The 22,130-nt window shown below is 35.7% G+C and overlaps 1 protein-coding gene across 15 annotated transcripts in view; it reads right to left on the reverse strand.

Moving 5' to 3' along the window:
* MAST4 (microtubule associated serine/threonine kinase family member 4) overlaps positions 1 to 22,130 on the reverse strand; it is an 880,607-nt gene that overhangs the window by 600,103 nt on the left and 258,374 nt on the right. For 14 of the 15 annotated variants that reach the window (XM_074200305.1, XM_074200315.1, XM_074200306.1 and 11 more), the window contains one exon: positions 877 to 1,030. In XM_074200305.1, the coding sequence (XP_074056406.1) occupies positions 877 to 1,030 (154 nt within the window). Of the gene's footprint in view, positions 1 to 876; positions 1,031 to 5,028; positions 11,430 to 22,130 lie in introns of those variants that run through there. The other variant, XM_074200317.1, reaches the window with a different exon arrangement.

Below are 22,130 nucleotides of genomic sequence, written 5' to 3' on the forward strand. Positions count from 1 at the left end.
CCTCCAAGTTCAATACATAAAGGGAGCTGAATGGCAAGGGTAGGAGATTAAAGGATAGATTTGCAGGGGAAGAGGAAAAAGACAAGCTCAGAGAATGAAGAATTGGCTGATCTTCCCTGAAATGGAGGTTCCAAGAACTCACAAATGGGAAAACAGGTTTGCAGAAGCACCAAGAAGGTAGTGGAGGTAAGGTGGTAAAGACTAAAGAAAGTAAAGTTCAAACCCACATCTTCTGGATGCTCCCTATTTAATTTTATTTTCATTGCTTTAATTCAAAGTTTCCTGTGTTTGGGCAAATCTCATCTGCCATTCTGCCAAGTCCCTTTTTTTCCTTATTGATATTTTATTTTTTCCACTACATATTATGAAAGTTTTTCTGCATTTATCCACATGCACATTTATAAGCTACAGAATTTTCTTCCACCCTCCCCCTCCTTCCTCAGCAGCAAAGTCTAGCAGATATTGGACATGTATATTTATGTTTAATATATTTACATATGTCATTTTCTGTATGAAGAATTGGAATTAGGACTAAGCGGGGGGGGAGAAAACCAAGAAATAGGAAATAAAAACATAAGAGAAATTTTAAAAAATTAATATAATTCTACAGCTTTTGTGTTTTTTGTTTTTTTGCCATTTCACTTTCAAATGAACCAGTATTCACAGTCAGACCTCAACTAAGTATTCATAGCAAGCTGACCAAGTACATAAAGTAGATCTGGGTTCAAATCCTAGTTTTTGATTGCTAACTCACAGGTGGAAACTATAGTAAATAGAAAGGGGAGTTTGGATATAATGGACTACTCTGCACTCTTCAAAGAAAATACTTATACTAAACACAGTAACATCTTGGCAACCCACAATCCCAGTACTCACCAGTCAGTGCTCCCCCGAGGCTCCCTCGCCTCAGTTGCTTCCCATCTTCACTCAGCTGTCTTTTAAATTTAAGGGATTTTCCAGGGACAGCAGACACATCTGGGTTGCTACATTTTCGAAATGGCATTGGTGGAGGGGACAGTATGTGATCAAGCTGCAAAGACAAAAAAACAAGTGTCACTTTCTGAGGGATCACATCCCCTCCGAGCCCAGAAGACAAGACTAATGAGCTATTTGCTTCATATTTCCTTTGCCTCTCTCCCCATCCCATTTTGTCTTGAACTTGATTGGTTAGTTCTGGGAATTGCAAAGATCCAAGGTGGTGTTTTTCATCTGTGAGACTCTCTGCCTAGTAGCAAAATGAGCTTGTGGACAATTAACATACATCTTCAGTTATTCACAAGAGGGGAAAGTTACTTGTATATCGATTCTTGGATACGTGCAGGTATTTTCAAAGTGCTACCAACATACAGGTCCATCTGTCACTAGACGATACTTTAAAGGAAATCTGTTACAAGGAAGAAGAAGCAATATGGTATCTTTTGTTTTTGGTTTTTTATTAGACCAAATCACTTGAAGAGACATTACACTGAATAGAAAGAATGTTGGAATCAGGATAGATCTAGGTTTGGATCATTTTGTCTATACTTATCAATGGTTAAGACCTGACCAGTCCCTTAACCTAAGCCTCCATTTCATCAACTATTAAAAACTTAAAAAAATAAAATAAAATTTCTCCTGTCATATCATTAGCCATGTTTACTTTAATGAAACCTGTAAAAGATTTAGATACTAGAAGATCTGGGTTCAAGTCTTGATTCAAATCCTTAACTCTTTTGCCTCAGTTTCCTCATCTAGTAAATGAGAAGTTTAACTCAACCAAAAAGTTTCTAAGATCCCCTCAAATCCCAGATCTATGAGCTATTTATAAATGGATGGAAAAAGGATAAAGAATAATTCTTAAAGTCAGTAAGATGTAGGTCCAAGGTTGAGGTTTTAGATTCTGATCAAATCATTTAATCTCTCAGTGGTCCAGGCAGCTCACTAAGACAATCTATAAATTGCAAAATAGTTGATCTTAATTAGTTAATAGTTAATAAGGCAGTTAGGTATGGTAGATAGAGTGCTGGGACTGGCATCAGGAAGTCTCCTCTTCCAGAGTGCAAATCTGACCTCAGACACTTTTGAAGCTATGTGACACTACGCAAGTCACTTAACTCTTTGTCTCAATTTCCTCATCTGTAAAATGAGTTGGAGAAAGAAATAGCCAACCATTCTAATATCTTTTCCAAAGAAAATCCCAAAAGATGACCATGAGGAATTTGACATTATTGAAGCAACTGAACAATAAACTAGCTAACGGAATTTGGTATCCTAATGAAATCACAGGTATATACAATTCTGTATCCTAATGAAATCACAGGTATAGACAAAAATTATTTTTAAAATATCTGTCCAGCTTTTAGAGAACATTTTCCATACTTGAACAAAATTATTTTTTAACATACATATTTAGGAGAAACAGTTTTAGTTACATAAACACAAAGGCAGTTATGTGTGTGTGTGTGTGTATGTAAAGTGTATACCCATACCCATGTCCTCAATATAGACCCAAATGCTGACTTCACTGGTGCTGTGTATGAGCTCACATTAAATAAAAGTATTATATAAAACATAAAAATTCATGCTAGCTCAAGGTACTTGAGCATTACAAAACTAGAATTTCTTTTTTTCCAATTTGCCTTTTCTGATAACAAATAAAGAAAGAAGGAAATTCTCACGGCCACAAGGTGGCAATGTGCCACTGACATTCTTCCAGCACCTTTGGCTTATTCCAGTCCAGAAGGACTCCAAGGTACTGGGATTCAGAGAAGGATTGTAGCAAATACCTATCCAGTTAAGGTCAGCTCTCCTTACAGCTTTTCCTCTTAATTCTTTTCGACAGCTGCATAAAATGCAAATCTTTATTGTATAAGGTTCACCAACTCCTGCGTTTATTTTTCACCTGAAGTTAAATTCCTCCGCTTGTAATATTATATTTAATTACCGTGGAGAAGATTGTTATATTGAAGATTAGCAGGGTAGAAAAACAAAACAGGCTGAGAGAAGGTAATTAATAAGACAGCAGTGATGTGGTTTCCTTACATAGCTTTTCTGGGCATTTCTCTTTCCTACCAAGCCAGGAAAAAATGTAAAATGGGGGAGAGGTAGAAATGAGACAGGAAATTGTGAAAAAGAAATTGTGTTTTGCTATATGACTGTAGAACCATGAGCCAGGATTTTTAATCATAGTCAACCCCTCTATAGGATAAGGGAAATGATCATTTACATCCAAGAAAACGGAGAGGAGGTATATAGCTCTGGAGGAAAATATTTGAAAGAACAGTGCCAAGCCCCTGGATCCCATTCCAACCTAACCATCAGATCACACTCCCACCAGGCCTCTCTCTAAATAGGCCATTTTTCTAAATTTTCCCTAGCTTGTCAGTGGCTCTAACATTTTTCTTGCAATTAGTCACAGCATCTCTAAATGGTCCACTGCAGCCCTATCATTTATTTTTCATTTTCTATACTGAATCGAACACTCATGATCTCTTTAAAAACATTTCATCACACCCAGGAGCTTATGTAAGACATCAAAGCATGCCACTTTGGGCCCTCCACTTTAAATGATACCCATTTAATATTTTTCAACTTTTTCCAAACTCCCAAAGTCACCATAACAAACAGGGGCAATGTACACAGCTCAGTATCGGAGTCTTCAAAGTCATCATTCACAGGAAGCTCAGAAGATCACTTCTAAGCACCTCTAGCCCACAGTATGCTACTGCAGCTTCGAAAACTCCCAAAAGGCTGCTCTGGGGGTCCTGAAATTTTTTCCTGGATGGCAGGGACCATGTCACAAATTTCTTTCATATTTTCTATTTGCCTGAAATGTCAAACACCCAGCAGCTTCTGAAAAACACTTTTATTGGAAACTACTCCTTTGTTCTCTCAGCCCTGATTTAGTGAAGAGAGATCTGAAGTTAAGGCCTGGGCTCAGAGCTGCAGAACAGCTTACTTACCTGGAGAGGTGTGCACAATACATTTTATTAAGAGTGTGCAGCCAAGGAGGTTTTCTTAAAGTGTGAAATTTTATTGAATACTATAAGGTATATTTTCCAGCACTTAGCACCATGCTTGAGAAAAAAAAATGTGCTTGGAAAATCTTTTTTTGACTTGCTGGCTTTCACTGATCAGGTTAAAGGAACTAAAATTTAACTGTTTAAAAAACTTAATAAAGTTAATTTTATTTTTTTAAATAAGCCATAAAGCCAAGGAGGTAGATCAGGGTGTGCCTTGGCAGCTATGGTTTACCCTTTAAACATGCCTCTGCTCATCTATGCAACCTTGGGAATTTTTGCTTTTTACTATCTTAGACAAAAGACTTTTAATCCTTGTTATACTACAGATCTCTTTGGCATTCTGGTGAAGCCTCGGTAGCCTTTCTCAGAATAGTTTTAAAAGCAGAAAGACAACAGATAGGGATGGCTAAGAAAATCATTTAGGTTGAAAGAGTTATAAATTAAAAAAAAAGTTCTTGGACCCCAAATTAAAAACTCATGGACTGTGTGATGTTCTAAATCTATGACCCTATACAGTATTTCATGACTGGATTTTTACTCCTTCCTTCATTGCAAAATAAATGGTCTTGGGAATACCTGCAAAGAGAATAAACTTTCCTCATGATTAACTATTTGAAACACACTTTGAGTTACCTTTAAAAAGGAAGAGTTTTTCAAAATTCTTGAGACAGTTTTAAGGGGAAAATTTGTAAAATTCTTAGATCTGTAGATTTCTACTTAGTTCACAAATTCTGGCCAAGTTTTCCTAATCATATCATTCCTACCTACTCCTCTCAATTCTCCAAATAACTAGGGCTAAAAATATTCAAGAATTGTCTGCTCTAAATACACTCCAAGTTATCCCTACAGTCCCTGACAAAAATGAGATTTTTGTCCTATATCTTTTTAATGTAGAACAATTTTTTTCAGTCTCCCCTCACAGAGGCCTACTAAACAAGTATTAAGTGTCTACTGTATACTAAACACCAAGATAAACTCTGAAGATTGCAAAGAAAAAACAAAACAACCCCAGCCTCAGGAAGCTTACATTTTAATGTATACATGACACATTCTTGCCAGGTGAGATGTGCTTGTTCTTAATGAACTTGAACCTTCTTTGCTAGGAAAAAGTTGCATTTCTAGTGCAGGACTTCCATCCAGTATTGTACTAGGGAAGAAGAACAGTATAAAGCGGAAAAGATATGGACCACGAAGCCAGAAGACCTGAGTTTGAATGCTATCCCTGACAAGAGAAAAAAGTCACTTCAGTAGCTAGGTGGTGACATAGGGAGTAGAGTACTAGGCCTGGAGTCAAGAAGTCTCATCTTCCTGAGTTCAAATCTGGCCTCAGAGACTTACTGTGTGTTCCTGCATAAGTCATTCCATCCTTTTGCTTCAGTTTCCTCATCTGTCAAATGAGTTTGCAACAGAAATTGCAAACCACTCCAGTATCTTTGTCAAGAAAACCTCAAAAGGGGGTGGCTAGGTGGTGCAGTGGATAGAGCACCAGTCCTGGAGTCAGGAGTAACTAGGTTCAAATCTGGCCTTAGACACTTAATAATTGCCTGACTGTGTGGCCCTGGACAAGCCACTTAACCCCATTTGCCTTGCAAAAACATAAAAAAAAAGAAAAAGGAAAAAGAAAACATCAAAAGGGGCCATGAAGAATCACACAAGTCTGAAAATGACTGACCAATAATATGGTACTATGACTTTCTCTGTCTCAGGGTTTGAAAAGGGTCAACCAAGTCTCTGTTGTCAAATGCTTGACAAAGTTCCACCTGCCATATAAATATCAGCTTTTCCCTCCAGTATCAAAATGATAAATTAGGAAAAGAGGAAAATTGGATCTTTCAGACAACATAATTTTTAAAGAAAACACTTTTGTTCACTTTTAAATTCTAGGTGATTTTAAGAATCATCTCTATTTTATTTTCTAAAAATATATGCCTACAACAACAAAATAACAACAAAAATAAAAATTGAAGTAACATTTTATAATCTGCAGGTTCCCCCATATTTAAAAGAAAGGAGAGACAAAATTGAAGTTTACGTTAAAAAAGTTTACAATGTGGCAGTTAGGTGATGCAGTTGTTAGCATTGTATATACATATTTTGGATAACCATGTTTACATATTAGTCATTTTTGATATGAAGAAGTAGGATTAAGGGAAAGAGATACATAAGAGACAATTATTATAAAATCTTCATCAGATTCTGAGGGTTCTTCTTTTTTTGTTTTTGTATTGTGTTTTTCGTCCTCTAGTTGGGGGTAATATTGTCCATAGTCAAATACAATTATCCTAGCTCTCTGGACTGCTGAGAGGAGCTGCTTCTGTCAAGGTTGTTCATCTCACAATGTTGTTGTTAATGTATACATTATTCTCTTGGTTCTGCTCCCTTTGCTCAGCTTCAGATCCCATAACTCATTCCATGCTTCTCTAGCATCTGACCAGTACGGTTTCTTATAGAACAATAATATTCCATAGTATTCATGTGCCACAACTTGTTTAGCCATTACCCAATTGATGGACATTCCTCAATTTCTAATTCTCTGCCACTATAAAAAGAGTTGCTATGAATATTTTGGAACATGTGGGATTTTCCCCATTTTTTATAATTTCTTCTGGTTATAGACCTAGAATTGGAATTGCTGGGTCAAAGGGTATAAACAGTTTTATTGCTCTTTTGGGCACAGTTTCATATTGCTCTCAAGAATGGTTGGATCCATTCACAACTCCACCAGCATTGCATCAATGTCCCAATCCTCCAACAACCTCTCCAACATTGATCATCTTCCTTTTTTCTCATCTTGGCCAATCTAAGAGGTATGAGGTGATATCTCATTGTTGTTTCAACTTGCATTTCTCTAATCCATAATAATTTGGAACATTTTTTCTTGTTTATTTATAGCTTTAATTTCTTCATTTGAATAGATAGATAAGTTCTTAACAAATGCTTAATGTTCAAGTGGGTAGATAATAAATAGCAGTGGATACTTAATGAATCCTTGTTAACTGAACACTGGAAACAAAGGAAAAGAAGGAAGGAAGGGAGGAAGAAAAAAAAGGCAAGAAATTCTGGCATGCAGAATAGATCTATCTCCTCTGCTCTCTTTTGTCTCTCTCATTTTTCCTCACAGATGCCCAGTGAAACTAGTTCTGTTTTTGTTTTTTATTTGATTCAAAGACCATATCAAGAAAAAAATCAGGATAAGAGTTCATCATGAAAAACAATGAAAAGAATGAATCATTTTCCTGAACAGTATAGAATTGCCTTGAAAATGAGAAGGACAAGGAATTAGGAACTTTTGAGTTCTAGTCTGCTCATTGTATGATTTTAGGAAACTTAGTCTTTCTATACCTCAATTTCCTCATACATAAAATTAGAGAATTAAACTAAAAAAATCTCTAGGTCTGTTCCTGAACTACAATACTGTAAACTTAGGGAAAATGTTAATATTTTACATCTAACTTTACTAATGTATACCCTGAGATCCCTAAATAAATGAGAAATCAGACACACTTTATGAAATTTCCACTGAGGCTACCCACAAGTCCAGCCTAAAGTAAATCTACTACTGTGTAAGGTTATGGAACTATAAGAAAAAACCTTCATCAACTCAGCTAAAGTCTAATGGCAAAATAAAGCAATTCAGTCTTAATTTTCAAAAAATTAACCAGATTATAAAAATTTTCATAGCAGTTCCTTTTGTAGTAGCAAAGAATTGGAAATTGAGGAGATGCCCATTATTTGGGGAATGGCTGAACAGGTTATTGTATATGAATGTTATGAAGTACTATTGTTTTATAAGAAATCATAAGGGAGGGAATTTCAGAAAAGCCTAGAAAGACTTGCATGAACTGATGCAGTGTCAAATGAACAGAACCAGAACATTGTACACACTAGCAGCATCATAGGGTGATGACCAACCATAATGGACTTGTTCAATTTGGCAGTGAAATAATCAGGGATAATTCTTGTGATGGAGAATGCTATCCCTATCCAGTGAAGGAACTGTGGAGTTTGAATGAAGACCAAAGCTTATTATCTTCTTAAAAGCTGTCTTATGTGTTATAACATTTTGTTATTTTTAATGCTTCCTTTCATTCTTTTGGATCTGATTCTTCTCTCACAACACATTCAATTTCAATCTATGCTTAGCATGGTTACAAAAATATAAAGCCTATATCAGATTGCTTTCTGTCTGGGAGGGGAGGAGAAAGAGAGAGTGAAAATTTATAAAAATCAAAACCTTGCAAAAAAAAATTATAGAAACTACCATTGTATGTAGTTGGAAAAACAAATTCAATATTTGTATAATAAAAAAGTTAACAGTTTAGTCAGAAGGCAATGAATGAATGGTTGACAGGAAACTGGCAAATATGATAAAAAGACAGAAATAGTCTGTTAGAGAAGCTGTGGGAAGATAGGCAGACTAATGTAAGGCTAGCAGGCAACTTGGTGGTCCAGTGGATACACTGTTGGACCTGGAGACAGGAAGATAATGAGCTCAAATCTGGTCTCAGTCACTTATTATTTGTGTAACCATGGGCAAGTCACCTAACCTCTGCCTCAGTTTCCCCATCTGTAAAATGGGGATAATAATAGCACTTATCTTTCAGGATTGTTGTGAGAATCAAATGAGGTTATAGTGCTTAGTACAATGAATAGTTCTACAAAAATGGGGTAGGACTGGAGGACTGTTGGAGTTGAGGGATAGTACAGCTAAATGGCACAGAGGATAGAGAGAAAAGAGTTTTTAAGATTCAATTCATGAGTTCAAATTCAGCCTGTGACACTAGTTATTTGATCCTGTTTCTCTTTGTTTTTCATTTTTCAAATAAGCTGAAGAAGGAAATGGTAAACCATTTTGCCAACAAAACCCCAAATGAAGTCATAAAGTTGTATCTTGTTAGATACAACTGATTACTGAAATGTGTAATCTTTTGGAACTTCTCCATGGTGTGTTGACTATTTCTGATCTCCATTTCCTAAGTCAATTTAGACTTTTGGTCATGCCCTTTGGAACAGGAGAAGGCATCATAAGTATGGTAAGTAGAATATCACTTAGGCACAATGAGTGCCATCTTAGCCATTCCTTGGGGGCACCACTTCTGGTATTTGCACTGGAGAATACCTGGAGTCAGGTGTTAAACCAACTCCTCAAGCACTATCCCTTGTATCACTCACCATGGAAACACATTTAAGCAAAATCCACCAGGTTGGGTTTCTTTCTGGACTTCCAGTGGGCAGTCACCCGATTTCTCTCTCTAAGCTAGATCCTTTCTCTAAATTTAAGATCTAGCTATGCCTCAGGATCTAAGTTGATCTAAGCTTCTCTTCTTTCCTATCCTGGGCTCCCTATTGTCTCTTTCTCTCTTCTCTCCTCTTTTTCCCTTTTTTCTTTTTAACTTGACGATTCCTTTCCCAATTTGTAACTATTGATATAGACCCAGTTTCAGGTGATTGGTTCTATGTTGACCTAAGCTTTAGCCTTTTTAACTTCAACTTCTGCTAAACAGCCTGTCCTTTAAGGAACTCACTATTTTGTTGCTTCTCTAAAGAACTTAGTGAACGTTTTGTAGTAACTTTTAACTGTTTGAGCAGCCAAATGAATTAAAATTTAAACCTTTCTTACCCTCCAGAGACAAAGAGGTTATGAATTTTTCACCCCAATATACCTAATCTTTAAACCCCTTCCCTGAATTCCACTTCCTCCCTCTCCAATTCAATTACAATTTCTATAATTTAAATTAATATATCAAAATCAAATTATGTAACTTGTTGCATATGAAATTAATATGTTATCAGGCTTTACTATGAACACAGAGGACCTAACCTATCTCTGATGCAGAAGGATAAATTCATCAGTTGCTAAAGTAAATCCAATTGCTCTGTGGTGTTACCAGAGAGCAAGAAGCTCCCTAAGGAGAGGACAACCAGTCCAGGTCAGAAATGCAACAGGTTAGCAGTAGGGACTGGATCTGTGAGTGAGGGCAGAACTTGGGAGTCTGGAGCAAATTACATCCTCAGTTTTCTCATTTGTAAGATGGGGGGTTGATAATGTTTGAAGTCCCTTTCAGCTCTAACTCTATAAAACTAAATCATAACATACACTCCATTTCTGATGATTACCTTTTACAATATTAATACACTGTCTCCCAAAGGCACTAGCCTCTTATATTTTCTATTTTAGTGCACAGCAATATTGTTCTATGGAACTACATTCCCCCCATCCTCCCCCAGACACTTGCATCTGGTGTTGTATTTTTGCAACTAGCAATGTTAGGTGGTAGAGGATGAACAATTTTGGCAGCACTTGGAGCCTGGGTGACAAGGAGAACCAGGCTCCAAAAAGGAAATAATACATATTTTATATATTTGCATTGCAGGCATTGTGAATTATGATATAACTAAAAGAAGTATTTTATAAGTAAGAGACATATTTATGGCCTCAAAATTTGTCAGTAGGGCAAAACGAAAGCAAGAGTCTTATTATGTTTATGGAATTTTTTGACTGGAAAAGAAGTCTTGAAATTTAGTAAAGCAAACAGCTCCCTCAAAAGCTCTTAAATAGGGTATCTTCCATGCATATGTCAAAATCATGCAAGATACTTTAAAAGATATAGAAATAACATTCAATGATCTTCTTAAGTCTGATATAAAGCAAGTATAAAACAGAAACATTTATTTGCTAAAGGTATCTGCCACAGCCAAGAAGAAGGTCCAACACAGAATCTGAACTAAGTGGGATTTACTAGGGGTCCTTAAATTTTTCCTTATAGATCCCTTGGACAATCTAGAGGTACCTATAGACATTCCCTTCTCAGAATGATGTATGGAGATGTATAAATATATACAATGAAAATATGAGATTACCAAAAAAAAACAGTTTTAGTGAGAGAAACAGACTACCAGTTTGATAGAGGGTGAGATGTATGGTTGAATAGATAACTCATAAAGCAGTTCTTCTGGATATAAATGTTAGGTAAACTAGGCATGACCAACAAACAATACTTAGAACTGAACAAAAGACCATGACCTCCAGTAAGAATAACAGGTTAGGAGTTCCAGTGTGCAGTGGTCTGATAAATATATGGTAAATATGCAATAACCAAGACACTGCTGGAATAAGAGGGTTCCATCAGTAAATCTGTAACAACAAAGAGAATTAGAGGAGGAAAATCAGAAGGAAAGGGGATAAGAAATTTAAAGATGAAAGAAGGATAAAATAGATGGCAAATTAAGGGAGGCAGTGGTCAGAAGCAAAAGATTCTTTTGAGAAGGGACAGATAAGAAAGAGAAATTGGGGCAGCTGGTGGCACAGTGGATAGAGCAAGGGCCCTGGAGTCAAGAGTACCTGAGTTCAAATCTGGCCTCAGACACTTCATAATTATCTGTGCGGCCTTGGGCAAGCCACTTAACCCCATTGCCTTGCAAAAAAAAAAAAAAAAAACTAAAAAAAAAAGAGAAAGAAAGAGAGAAGGATAAATAGAAGCAATAGGATAGGACAGAGAAAAATATATAGATAGTAAGCATAGCTGTAAATGAAATAAATTCACCCATAAAAATGGAAGGAGAAACAGAAAGGATTAGGAACCAGAATCCAAAAATGCTATTTATAAGAGACACACTTGAAACAGAAAACCACACCAAGTTCAGAGTTGGTACAGAATCGTATATGCATCAGCTGAAGCAAAAAAAAGGCAAGGGCAGCAATCATAATCTCAGACAAAGCAAATACAAAAACATATCTACTTAAAAGAGAAAATCAGGGAAACTTTATTTTGTGGAGGAAAAAGGTACCATAGAAAATGAAGTAATATCAAAATTTGTAGCATTTCTCTTCTAAAGAAATCATTTATTACATATATAGAAAACTGAACCAAATTTATAAAAATAAAAGTTATTCCCCAATTGCTAAATGGTCAAAGGATATAAACAGACAGCTTTTAATCAATGTTTTCTATAATTACATGAAAAATGCTCTAAATTATTATAGATGAGAAATGAAAATTAAAACAACTTACACCCCTCAAAAATGACATGTGCTATAGTGAATAAGGGAAAATATGTTCACTAATAAATCGGTGGCATAGTTATGAACTGTTTTAAACGCTCTAAACCACAACTTGGAAACATAGCCAAGGGGTGATAAAACTTTGCATACCCTGTGATCTAGAAATGTCATTAGATACCTTCTCGGAAGAGATCAAAGGAAAAAGAACCTACTTGTATAAAAATTGTTATAGTAGCTGTTTTCATATTGGCAAAGAATTAGAAATTAAAAGGATATACATCAATTAAGGAATGGCTAGACAAATTGTAATGTAAGAATATGATGAAATTTTTTGTATTAGAATAAAAAGGGGAAGAGAAGAATAGCATTGTGGTTTCAAAAATATATAACAAAACATGAACTGATGCAAAGTGAAGTGAGAAGAACCACAAGATCATTATGCATAGTAACAACAATGTTAAAATTATGATCAACTGTGGAAGACTTGGCTACTCTGATCATTACAGTGATTCAAGATAATTACAAAGGGCTCGTGGTAAAAAATGTACAACTAATGAACTCTGAAGTATAACTGAAGTATGATTTTATCACTTTATTTTTTGCGTTTTATGATTTTATGTGAAGATATGGTTTGCCAGATTTCATTTGTATAACTGATTAGATCATTTTGTTTCCCTTCTTTGTGGATGTGGGAGGGAGGGAGGGAGGAAATCTGGAACTCAATGGAAAAAGAATGTTAAAAATAAATAATTATTATTTTCAAGAGAATTAGAAGATACCAACATTTTGAATATTCTCTTCACCCCTCACTGCATAATTTATAGGAAGACAGAAATAGAAATCAAGCAGGTTAAGAAAGTATGGAATCCACATCAATAGAAAGAGCATGTACTTCAAAGAATTCACAGAACAAAGTATCTAAGTGACACACACCTGTACCTTTAAGAGGGAGAGCAGAAAAAGAGTCTGCTCCTACAAAAAAACCTCACTGAGATTCTGGAAACTTTTTGAGTAAGCCAGACAACTCAGCAAAGTTAAATACAGCCCTAAGGTAACTCTTCAACTACAGGATGAGTCAAGTCATTCTATTGGCATTCTATTCAATCCAGTCAATCATCAACAAAGAGAAACAACGTTGTGTAATGGACTCAATTGTGCTTGATCTATTTTTCCAGACATGTTCCTGTCCATAACAACGCAGATGGAAGAATATACTTACAATTCTCCAATAAATACTTCTAGGTCAATAAGCTATTTGCTATCATCAAAGACACTTAAAACAGTAATTTAATGGATTCTACAACTAGCAGTATTCACACTCTGGTTCTAAACAACCTCTCAAATAAATTTTGGATTTGTTTCCCGGCTCCCCACTTTTCATGCCATGTTTGGTCATATATGGCAATCAAAGCCCCCCTTAAGGAGAGGTAGAAAAATCAGTAGCCAATGTGTTGGATTGAGAAGATGGGGGAAAGTCCCAAAATATATGCCTAGCAGTCCTTCTACAAGGAATTTAAATTCTGCTCCAAGCTAACTTTGTCTTATCTTATCCAGAACCACTCCAACCATGCTTTAGAGTAATGCACCTTCCTAACACTATCTCCTTTCCAGTTCCACTTTATGCTTTGCCTTCCCCACCACTAGAAGTATAAGCTCTTCAGAAACTGTCTTGCTTTCATTATGCTTATATACCCAGCATATGTTATAGGAAAAGCTTAATAAGTGTTTTGTCTATTTCCTTTTCTGTGTATTAATTATTTCCTCCTAATAAAAATGAGATTCTTGAGGAAGGGACTTTCCTCTTTCATTCTTTCTTCATTTATTTATTTGCTCTCTTGTTTATTCATCCATTCATTCATTCATGGCCTTTGTATACTCAACAACTTTCAAAGGGTCTGATACACAGTAGGAACTTAATACATGCTTGTTGAAATGGTTTCCTCTTCTACTGTAAAATGGAATTGTTGGACTAGATGGACTCTGAGATCCCTTCCAGTCTTAGGTCTATTATCTTAGTATACTATGAATGAATGGAAAAATAAGACTCCTATTAAGATAAAAATTATATTTGGGACAGGTAAAATATCAAACTATTATCAATCAATAATATCTCAGCTTGACCATATTTTTTTTAAATTTAAGTCTCCTAGCTGATTTCAAGAACAGGACACTAGACAACTCAATTCGGAAAGATCAGTACTTGCTAAAGGGCATGTTTAGGTGAACTATGTTGACATCCATCTCTGCTTTAGGTTATTTTCTCTAGTTTCCTTGATCCCATCCGTCACCCCCAAAATGCTCTCCCTCTTCCATTCTGCCTGCTGACTACCCTGGCTTCCTCTAACTCCCAACCAAAATACTATCTTTTACTGAAAGCTATCTCCAACCCCTCTAATTCTAATGCCTTCTCTGTTATTTTCCTTTTCTTTTTTATCTTGTATATGGTTTGCTTTCTATGTGTTTGTTTACATGTTGCTTTGTTCATTAAATTGCAAGCTCTTTGAGAACAGGAAATGTCTTTTGCCTCTTGTTTGTATTCCAGTGCATAGGACATAATAGGGACTTAATAAATGTAGACAGCTTCATTGATGGAAGTAGTAAGCAAAAATAAATTAGGAATGTATGAAGAGAAAAAAAAATATTTAGTGAATGGGTGGGAGGAATGAGTGTAAAGTTTTTTTTCAAGTTGGTTCTGTTGCTGACAAGACAATCAATAATAAATTCTAGACAAAAGTCAGTCTTATTAGCATAGACTACTGAAAAAAAACTGGAAGTGGAATCATGAAATAATAGGAAGGTTTCTAGGAAAGAGGAATGGATTTGAAGTTAGAGGTCCTGAGTTCAAATTCAGATTCTGCTACTTACTATCATTTAAGTTTGGAAACTGTGGGCAATCACATCACCCTGGTTGCCTCAGTTTCCTTATCTGTAAAAGGAGCTGGAGAAATGGCAAACCACTCCAGCATCAAGGAAAGCTGAATGCAAATTAACAATGACACAATCTTGGAGAGTGCAGCTAGTGGAGAAAGTAAAGTCCCTGGAGACAAGATGATTTATATTCATGAACTCAAATCTCACATCAGACATTAGCCATGTGACCCTGGGCAAGTCATTTAGCTCTGTTTGCCTGTTTCCTCACTGATATAAAATGAACTGGAAAAGGAAATGATAAACCACTATCTTTACCAAGAAAACCCCAAAAGGGAACACAAAGAGGAATGTATGGTTACAAATGACTGAAAAACAACAAAATACAAAAGACATTAATTATATTGAAATAAAAATTCAATATTTTACATGCCCAAATTCAAGAAGTCCTTGATGTAGAAGCAGCCTCCAATAAGCATGCAGATCTAAAAGGAAGAAGGGATAGCTGTCAAAGATAAAGCTTGTCTGGGGTTTGCAATAGTTCTTGTCCCTATCCATCCATCTCTTGCCCCAATAAAGAAATTTTCAACCTCTGAAGAGGTGAAGGGCTGCAAAATTGATAAAGCCTTCAAAACTGACCTGAAGTCATAGGACAATGTCAATAGTATTGATATAACTCTCAGAGCTAATAAATAAAAAAAAACTCTTCCACTGGAACTGCCTTCATATATAGTAGAGTATGTCATCTATTTGGTTTGGTGAAGGAAATGGATAAATAATCTATTAACTGGTAATTTGTAAAAATAGAAAAGGTAAGATTAACAGAATATTTCTTGTGATTTAAATATTAAGATTATAAGGACATTTTGGAAAATATTTCCCTTTTACTCTTTTAATCTCTGGTAAGAGTATGAAAAAGCAAAATATGAAAAAAACACATTGTGAAAGGGTTTTGTTTTCCTAAAAGAAAAAAAATATTGTTTTTTTGTCAATGTAAACTTATAGAGAGAAAGACTGAAAAGAAAAGAAGTTTCTGTTTTTAATTCCTTCAAACTTACTGAAGCAGCAATTTCTTCCCCAAACTTATCGCTTGACTTTAAACTTAAAAGAGGGTATGAGGTTAACCATCAACTTCTTTTCTAGAGATATGACCTTCTCTCTCAAGTCTTATGTGAAGGTGCTGAACAAAATCTCCTTTCTCCTTCTCCTCTTTCACTTACACATTGTAATAATTAAACATCTTAACTTTCCTCCAATCCACAATACCCCATCCTACAAGTATCTTCCATAACTATTCCAAGTCCCCACTACCAATTCACTTTTGTAATATTTCTTGTCTGCTCAGAAAGCTAGATCGCAGAGTATGTGAACACCCTAAGGCCAAAATTCACTATCTCAAAGAGATTAGCTAGGTGACAAAGGTAGATAGACTGCCAGATCCTGGGATTAGAAAATGTTCTTCAATTGTGTCCAACTCTTTGTGACCCCAATGGGGTTTTCTTGGCAAGAGATCCTGGAAGTTTGTTATTTCCTTCTCCAGTTCATTTCACAGATAAGGTGATAAAACAGGGTTAAGTGACTTGCCCAGGGTCACCCGGCTAGTAATTGTCTGAAGCCACATTTGAAGTCAGGACAAGCTCCAAGTCCTGCACTCTATGCATTGGGCCACCTGGCTACCAAGAACTGGTCTATCTAAAATCAAATCTAATCTCTGGCACTTGGCAGGTGTGAAACCTCACAAGATATCTTGGTGCTTTCCACTAAATTTCCTTCTTAAGGACCTAGTCTTACACCAAAATCACTCTGGCTCTCAACAATTGATCAACAAAAGGCCCCAGGTCAAGTCCTATTTGGTTATTGTTTGGACCCTGATTGGCTCAGAGAAAATGTAAAAAGCAATAGATTCTGTTTCAGTCAGAAGTCCTAATCTTCCCCTCTCAAGACTGAGTAGTTTGCTTCTTTGCATTCTTTACCTCTTTTCTCTGTTACCTGTGCTTAATCACTGAATGGGCTTGTGTCAGTGAAACTGAGACAGGTTAAAACTAGATTAAATGGGCCAAGGTTTCCCACTATATCCTGGGTCACTTCCAGTCTTCCTAATTTATACCTGGCCACTGTAGCCAGATGGTTCAGGGGAAGAAAATGAGGCTGGTGACTTAGCACAGCACCTCTCATTCAAATCCAGTTCACATGTTTGTCATAGCCTCACCTCCCTGATGCCTTGTTCCTCTTCAAGAATAAAAGACAAACAACATCAATCCTAACCAAATCATTTAACCTCTCTCACTGTTTCCTCATCTACAAAATGGGAATAACAGTGTACCTAATTCAGAGGTAGAGATTTGTAAGAATCAAATATGTTCTCTTATAGAAAAGATATTTGCTCTTATAAATATAATTTCCTGCATTTTCTGTACATATATGAGCAAACAGTTTCTTCCCCCACCATATAACAATAATCAAATATTAATGAGGTTTAGTCCAGAGAAGTCACTGTTATCCCTGATAAAAGTCAAGAAAACCAGAAATGTTAAAATGTATGAATTATCATGAAGGTGGGCAGACCTTTTGCTTTTAATTCACACTGCTTTCCAAAGACCAACCAAAAGCAGATTGCCTTATATTGAAATAATACTATTTTACCTCAAAAATAAAGGATTTTTTTGTATCGGTATTTTCCTTAACTAATACCATGGTAGTACAGACTCACTCAAGAATTCTCTAACCCATGCTAAATTTTCAGCTAAATTTTTAAAGGCTATAGCAATATGAGACCATGCTCAGTTAGGACAGTTATCCTAAAAGAGAAATGTACCAACCAGGAATGGTAATATCTTCAGGTAGCCAATAAGAAAGTAGACAAGACAAAGCTGTTAGAGGAAAAAATCTGTGCCAGATTTAAAGGAACTTGTTAACACAACTTTTTACTCCATTTTTCAGAAGCTACTTAAAGGAGAATGTTTATAAGATTACTTCAAGTTCCCCAATCCCACTCACTCTGGAGAAATGAGTTTTGATGCTAAAAAAAGTTTAGTGGCTATGAAATAGATTGAAGCACTAGGAAAAAAATGGGAAAATATTTATGCTTCTATAACATTTTTGAAATTGTATCATATGTGGAATCCTAGAAGGGTTGGGGAAGAGAGCAATGTGTAACCACTAAGGAAGAAAGCAAACCTTGAGATTTCAAGAATGATTGATGAGGGGAAGAAGAACATTATAACTGGAGAAAAAAGGAAAGAGTTCTGCTTCCAGGTCACCAATTTCTAAATTTTCCATACTAAGTCACGTTTCCATTTGCCACCAAAAAAAAGTCTCAACACCTTAATCAAGAAAAAGACATATGGAAATAGTCATATTTAGCAGCTTAAATAAAACTATCCTTAAAAGAATATCTCCTTTCCTTTCTATATATGTAAAAATAAATGCTTCAATGTCAAGAAAAAATTCAGGCAGAAAAAGTAAAAATAGTTAAGGACCCTGACAACCCACCTTCCTTCAAAAGTCCTTAAATAAAAGGATGTACCAAAATTAGTGTACACTGAAAAGTAATTCAGCAGCCATTGGTGGGGAGGGAAGTCATCTACTATGTACCAGTCATTATGATAAAACTTTTTATCAATACTATATTATTTGATCCTCACTAATAACTTTGAGAGGCAGGAGTTATTATGATTCTCATTTTAAAAGTGAAGAAGCCAAAGCAGATAGAAGTTTCAGTGACTGATTCATGTCTTAGACTATATTTGAACTCAGGTTTTCCTGATTCCCAAGTACAGAGTTATATGCAGTTTTGCATTTGTTGTTGATATAGTTCATCCTTCATTTCAAAGAGGACCTTAAGTCAGGTGGAGTTGCACTAGGCTGTCAACCTCATTGAAGTTCAGTAACAAATAGAGATGACCAGAGATGATATTGATATCTTCAATGCATGACCAAGTTCTGAGCACTATACTTATCCAGCTTCCTCCAGTCCCACTCACACCTGAATCTCTTCTACAACGAACTCAGATTTGATCTTTAGCATCCTCAGAGAGTTATACTCCCTCCTTTGAGAACCAATTTCACTACAGAACAGCTCTAATTAGTTTGGTTTTAGTTTTCTTGTTTTTTTTTAAATCAATCTGTTTCTCTATATAACAGAAATGGAATTGCTCAGTGAAAAGGATAATGTTAATCCCATATTCTATCAGCCCTGACCTTGAGAGACTGGACAAGGAAATAGGGCAAGAGAAAAAAAGCTGGCATCTCCCCAGTTTTAGTGATTGGTTATTCATATGAGAGAGAAATAATCGTTTTTTCAAACTTCTGGACAGTTCCATCCTACATGGAACATGACATTATTAATAAAGTGATTAATCACCCAAAAATTATGTCTCTCAAACCACATCTTTGACTATCCTTTTTTTTTTGCTATAGGCCAGGCAGCTGCCAAGGGAGGGAAGGGAGTGGGTGTATATCATATAGAAAAAGGAGGGCATAGTACCCTGTAAAACACATGTTCTTAGAGACACAATATGAATTAACAGATAAAGTCCTTCAAGGTCATTCCCACAAAGATTCATTTGACCCATTTTATTTATGGGAGGTAGGGAAGTAGTAGATTAGTTTTAGGAATTTCATAATGTGATTCCAAGTCAAAGAATCATTTATTAAGCACAGCTAAGTAAATGAAGGTAGATGCAAAGAACTGAAGACACACAGAAAGGAAAAACCAGTTCCTGTCCTCAAGGAGCTCACACAACACAGATGTCAAATATAAGAGGTCTCACATAGTTCAAAACATTCCCGAATTCAGTCAGAACCCGATGAAAATGCAATGGGAAATATTTAACAAAATGAATACAATAAAACAATACCAATATGAGAATTTCAAGTCAACAAGTATGGTTTATTTTTATTCAGTCATTTTTTTAGTCAAGTTTGACTCTTAGGTGACCCCATTTGAGGTTTTCTTGGTTGAGACACTGGAGTGATTTGCCATTTTCTTCTCTAGGTCATTTGACAGATGAAAAAAATTGAGGTTAAACGGGATTAAGTGATTTGTCCAGGGTCATACAGCCAGTAAGCTCTGAGGACAGGTGAAGTCTAGGAGATGAGTCAGGCACTATGGCACCACCTAGCTATCCTCATGGATTGTTCAGTGGTCCCCCTTTCTATTTGAGTTTGACATCTATGACCTAGGGCACTGAAAGATCAAATGACTTGCCCCAGGCACAGACTCAGTATGCTTCAGAGACTAGAGTCTCCCCAGATCTTACCCACTTACAAAGTCAAGTTGGGTTGCCTCTCATCTAATCCCAACAGAAGTACTGCTAAAGTTTGGTTATGAACTACTATAGTTCAATTACCTAAGTAGATTTTTAAGGCCTGAGTTAGGTCCTTAAGTGTCATTTATAATCTTGTTTCCATTCGAAAATGTTTTATTTCTTTATATATTCTAAACAGCTGATCTGACAAACTGTTGAAACATAGAGTAGGGAATGTACTTGTGATTTCTTTGTTATAGAGTTGTTGTCTTTTGTTCTCAAAAAAGATCATGACATCAACTAAATGATGTCAGGACATGCAAATAATTTAGATTAAAGAGAGGGGGTCATTGTGCAAAGACACCCTTCTTACTATCTCTTCCAGAACCATCTGAACCCAGTAGTCTGATCTATTAGGAAGAAGATGACTGATGTTAGCCTAGATACATTGGAAGAATCTGTCATTTTTTTAAGTAGTTTTTCCCATATCTCACTGTTGCAGTATCATCAGGTATAGGGGCTATGATTCATTGACATTCAAAGTTCTATAATTGGTGGCTACACCCCTTTGGATTCATATCCAAGCATATATATATATATATATATATATATATATATATATATATATATATATATATATAGATATATATAGATATATATATACACACACACATATCACATATACACACACTTCTTTCTAGGTAATGCCAATGATACTAGGCAACATATCATCAATAGGGTAAAAACTAACCAACCTCTCTCATGATCCTCTATTCAATTCAGTTTTGCAGCCATGTTCCCACTGGAATCTAAAGTTTGATTTCCAAAGAAGCTGTCCAAGGGTCATGGGAATAACTAGCAGATCTCTAGCCTGCATCATTTATAATGGGACCAATAATGGTATCTAACTTGGACTTTTGTTCGTGATTAATGAAAACATTCTTGGCAAATGCTTTTGCTCTGGAACTCCTATAACACAGGTGGGTACTTCTCTGGAATTCAGAGTATCAGTAACTTTCCTAGACATTGGGAAGTGAAGTGATTTCCCTAGTCCCATATTCAGTTTATATCAAAGAGAAACTTGAACCAAAAGCCTACCTCTATCCACTACACCACACTGCCACTCGCATGCTTTAGAAAAGATAACTAGACCAAAAGCAATTTTTTTAAAAAAGCAATTTTTAAGTCTGAGAAATTTCTGTAGCCAATTATGATTTTTAAAACACCCAAAGAATCTTTTCAAGAGTATTTATAAAGGAGAATAGCCAATATTCTCATATCAGTGAAGTTGCTTTGGTTCTATGACCATCCTCCCAAAAAGGGGACTCCAAGAAGGAAAAGAATTTACAAATGACACTGAGTTTCTTCCCTTCCCTATTCCAGAAGAAAGGAAATTGCTATTGCTATTTCACTTATTAAAGCAAAAGTAAGAAAGCTGATGAAAGATTAAATGACCTTTCCCAGGGTCACAGCCCAAGAGTTGGAAAACCATGAGTCGCTATTCAGAACCAAACTCTCAAGTGTATCATTTGATTAATCCTCAGAATGCAACTGCCTGAAAAAGGGCAACCAATCTCTATTGTGCTGGTCACATATCTGAATTAATTAAAATGCCATAATTCAGAAGCTATATTCCGTTCTATCAGCAAATGTTATTCAATTTAAATTTCAACAAACCATCCAACTATTATATTTTCGGCAAAACACTTAGCTGTCACTTGTTGACAAGATCTAGCATGTGGAATAATTCCCCATGAAAAGTTAATCCACTCAAAATGTGTTGTTATTTTAAAATCATTTCTCCTATCAGCTTTCTTCTGATGAAAAACATAGTAATGGCATGGATATAAAGAGGAGAGATAGACAAAACAGTCTAACATTTTTTCATCTTTAATTTCATAATTAATTCTTTGTGCCACAAACAAACTTCAATTAGAACTGCATTAAAATATCCCAGATGCTTATTCCCTCCAAGCATTATCTCGCAAATCCTAAAATACATTGCAAGAT

The sequence above is a fragment of the Macrotis lagotis genome, chromosome X (assembly GCF_037893015.1).
Source record: "Macrotis lagotis isolate mMagLag1 chromosome X, bilby.v1.9.chrom.fasta, whole genome shotgun sequence".
Taxonomy (NCBI): Eukaryota; Metazoa; Chordata; class Mammalia; order Peramelemorphia; family Peramelidae; genus Macrotis; species Macrotis lagotis.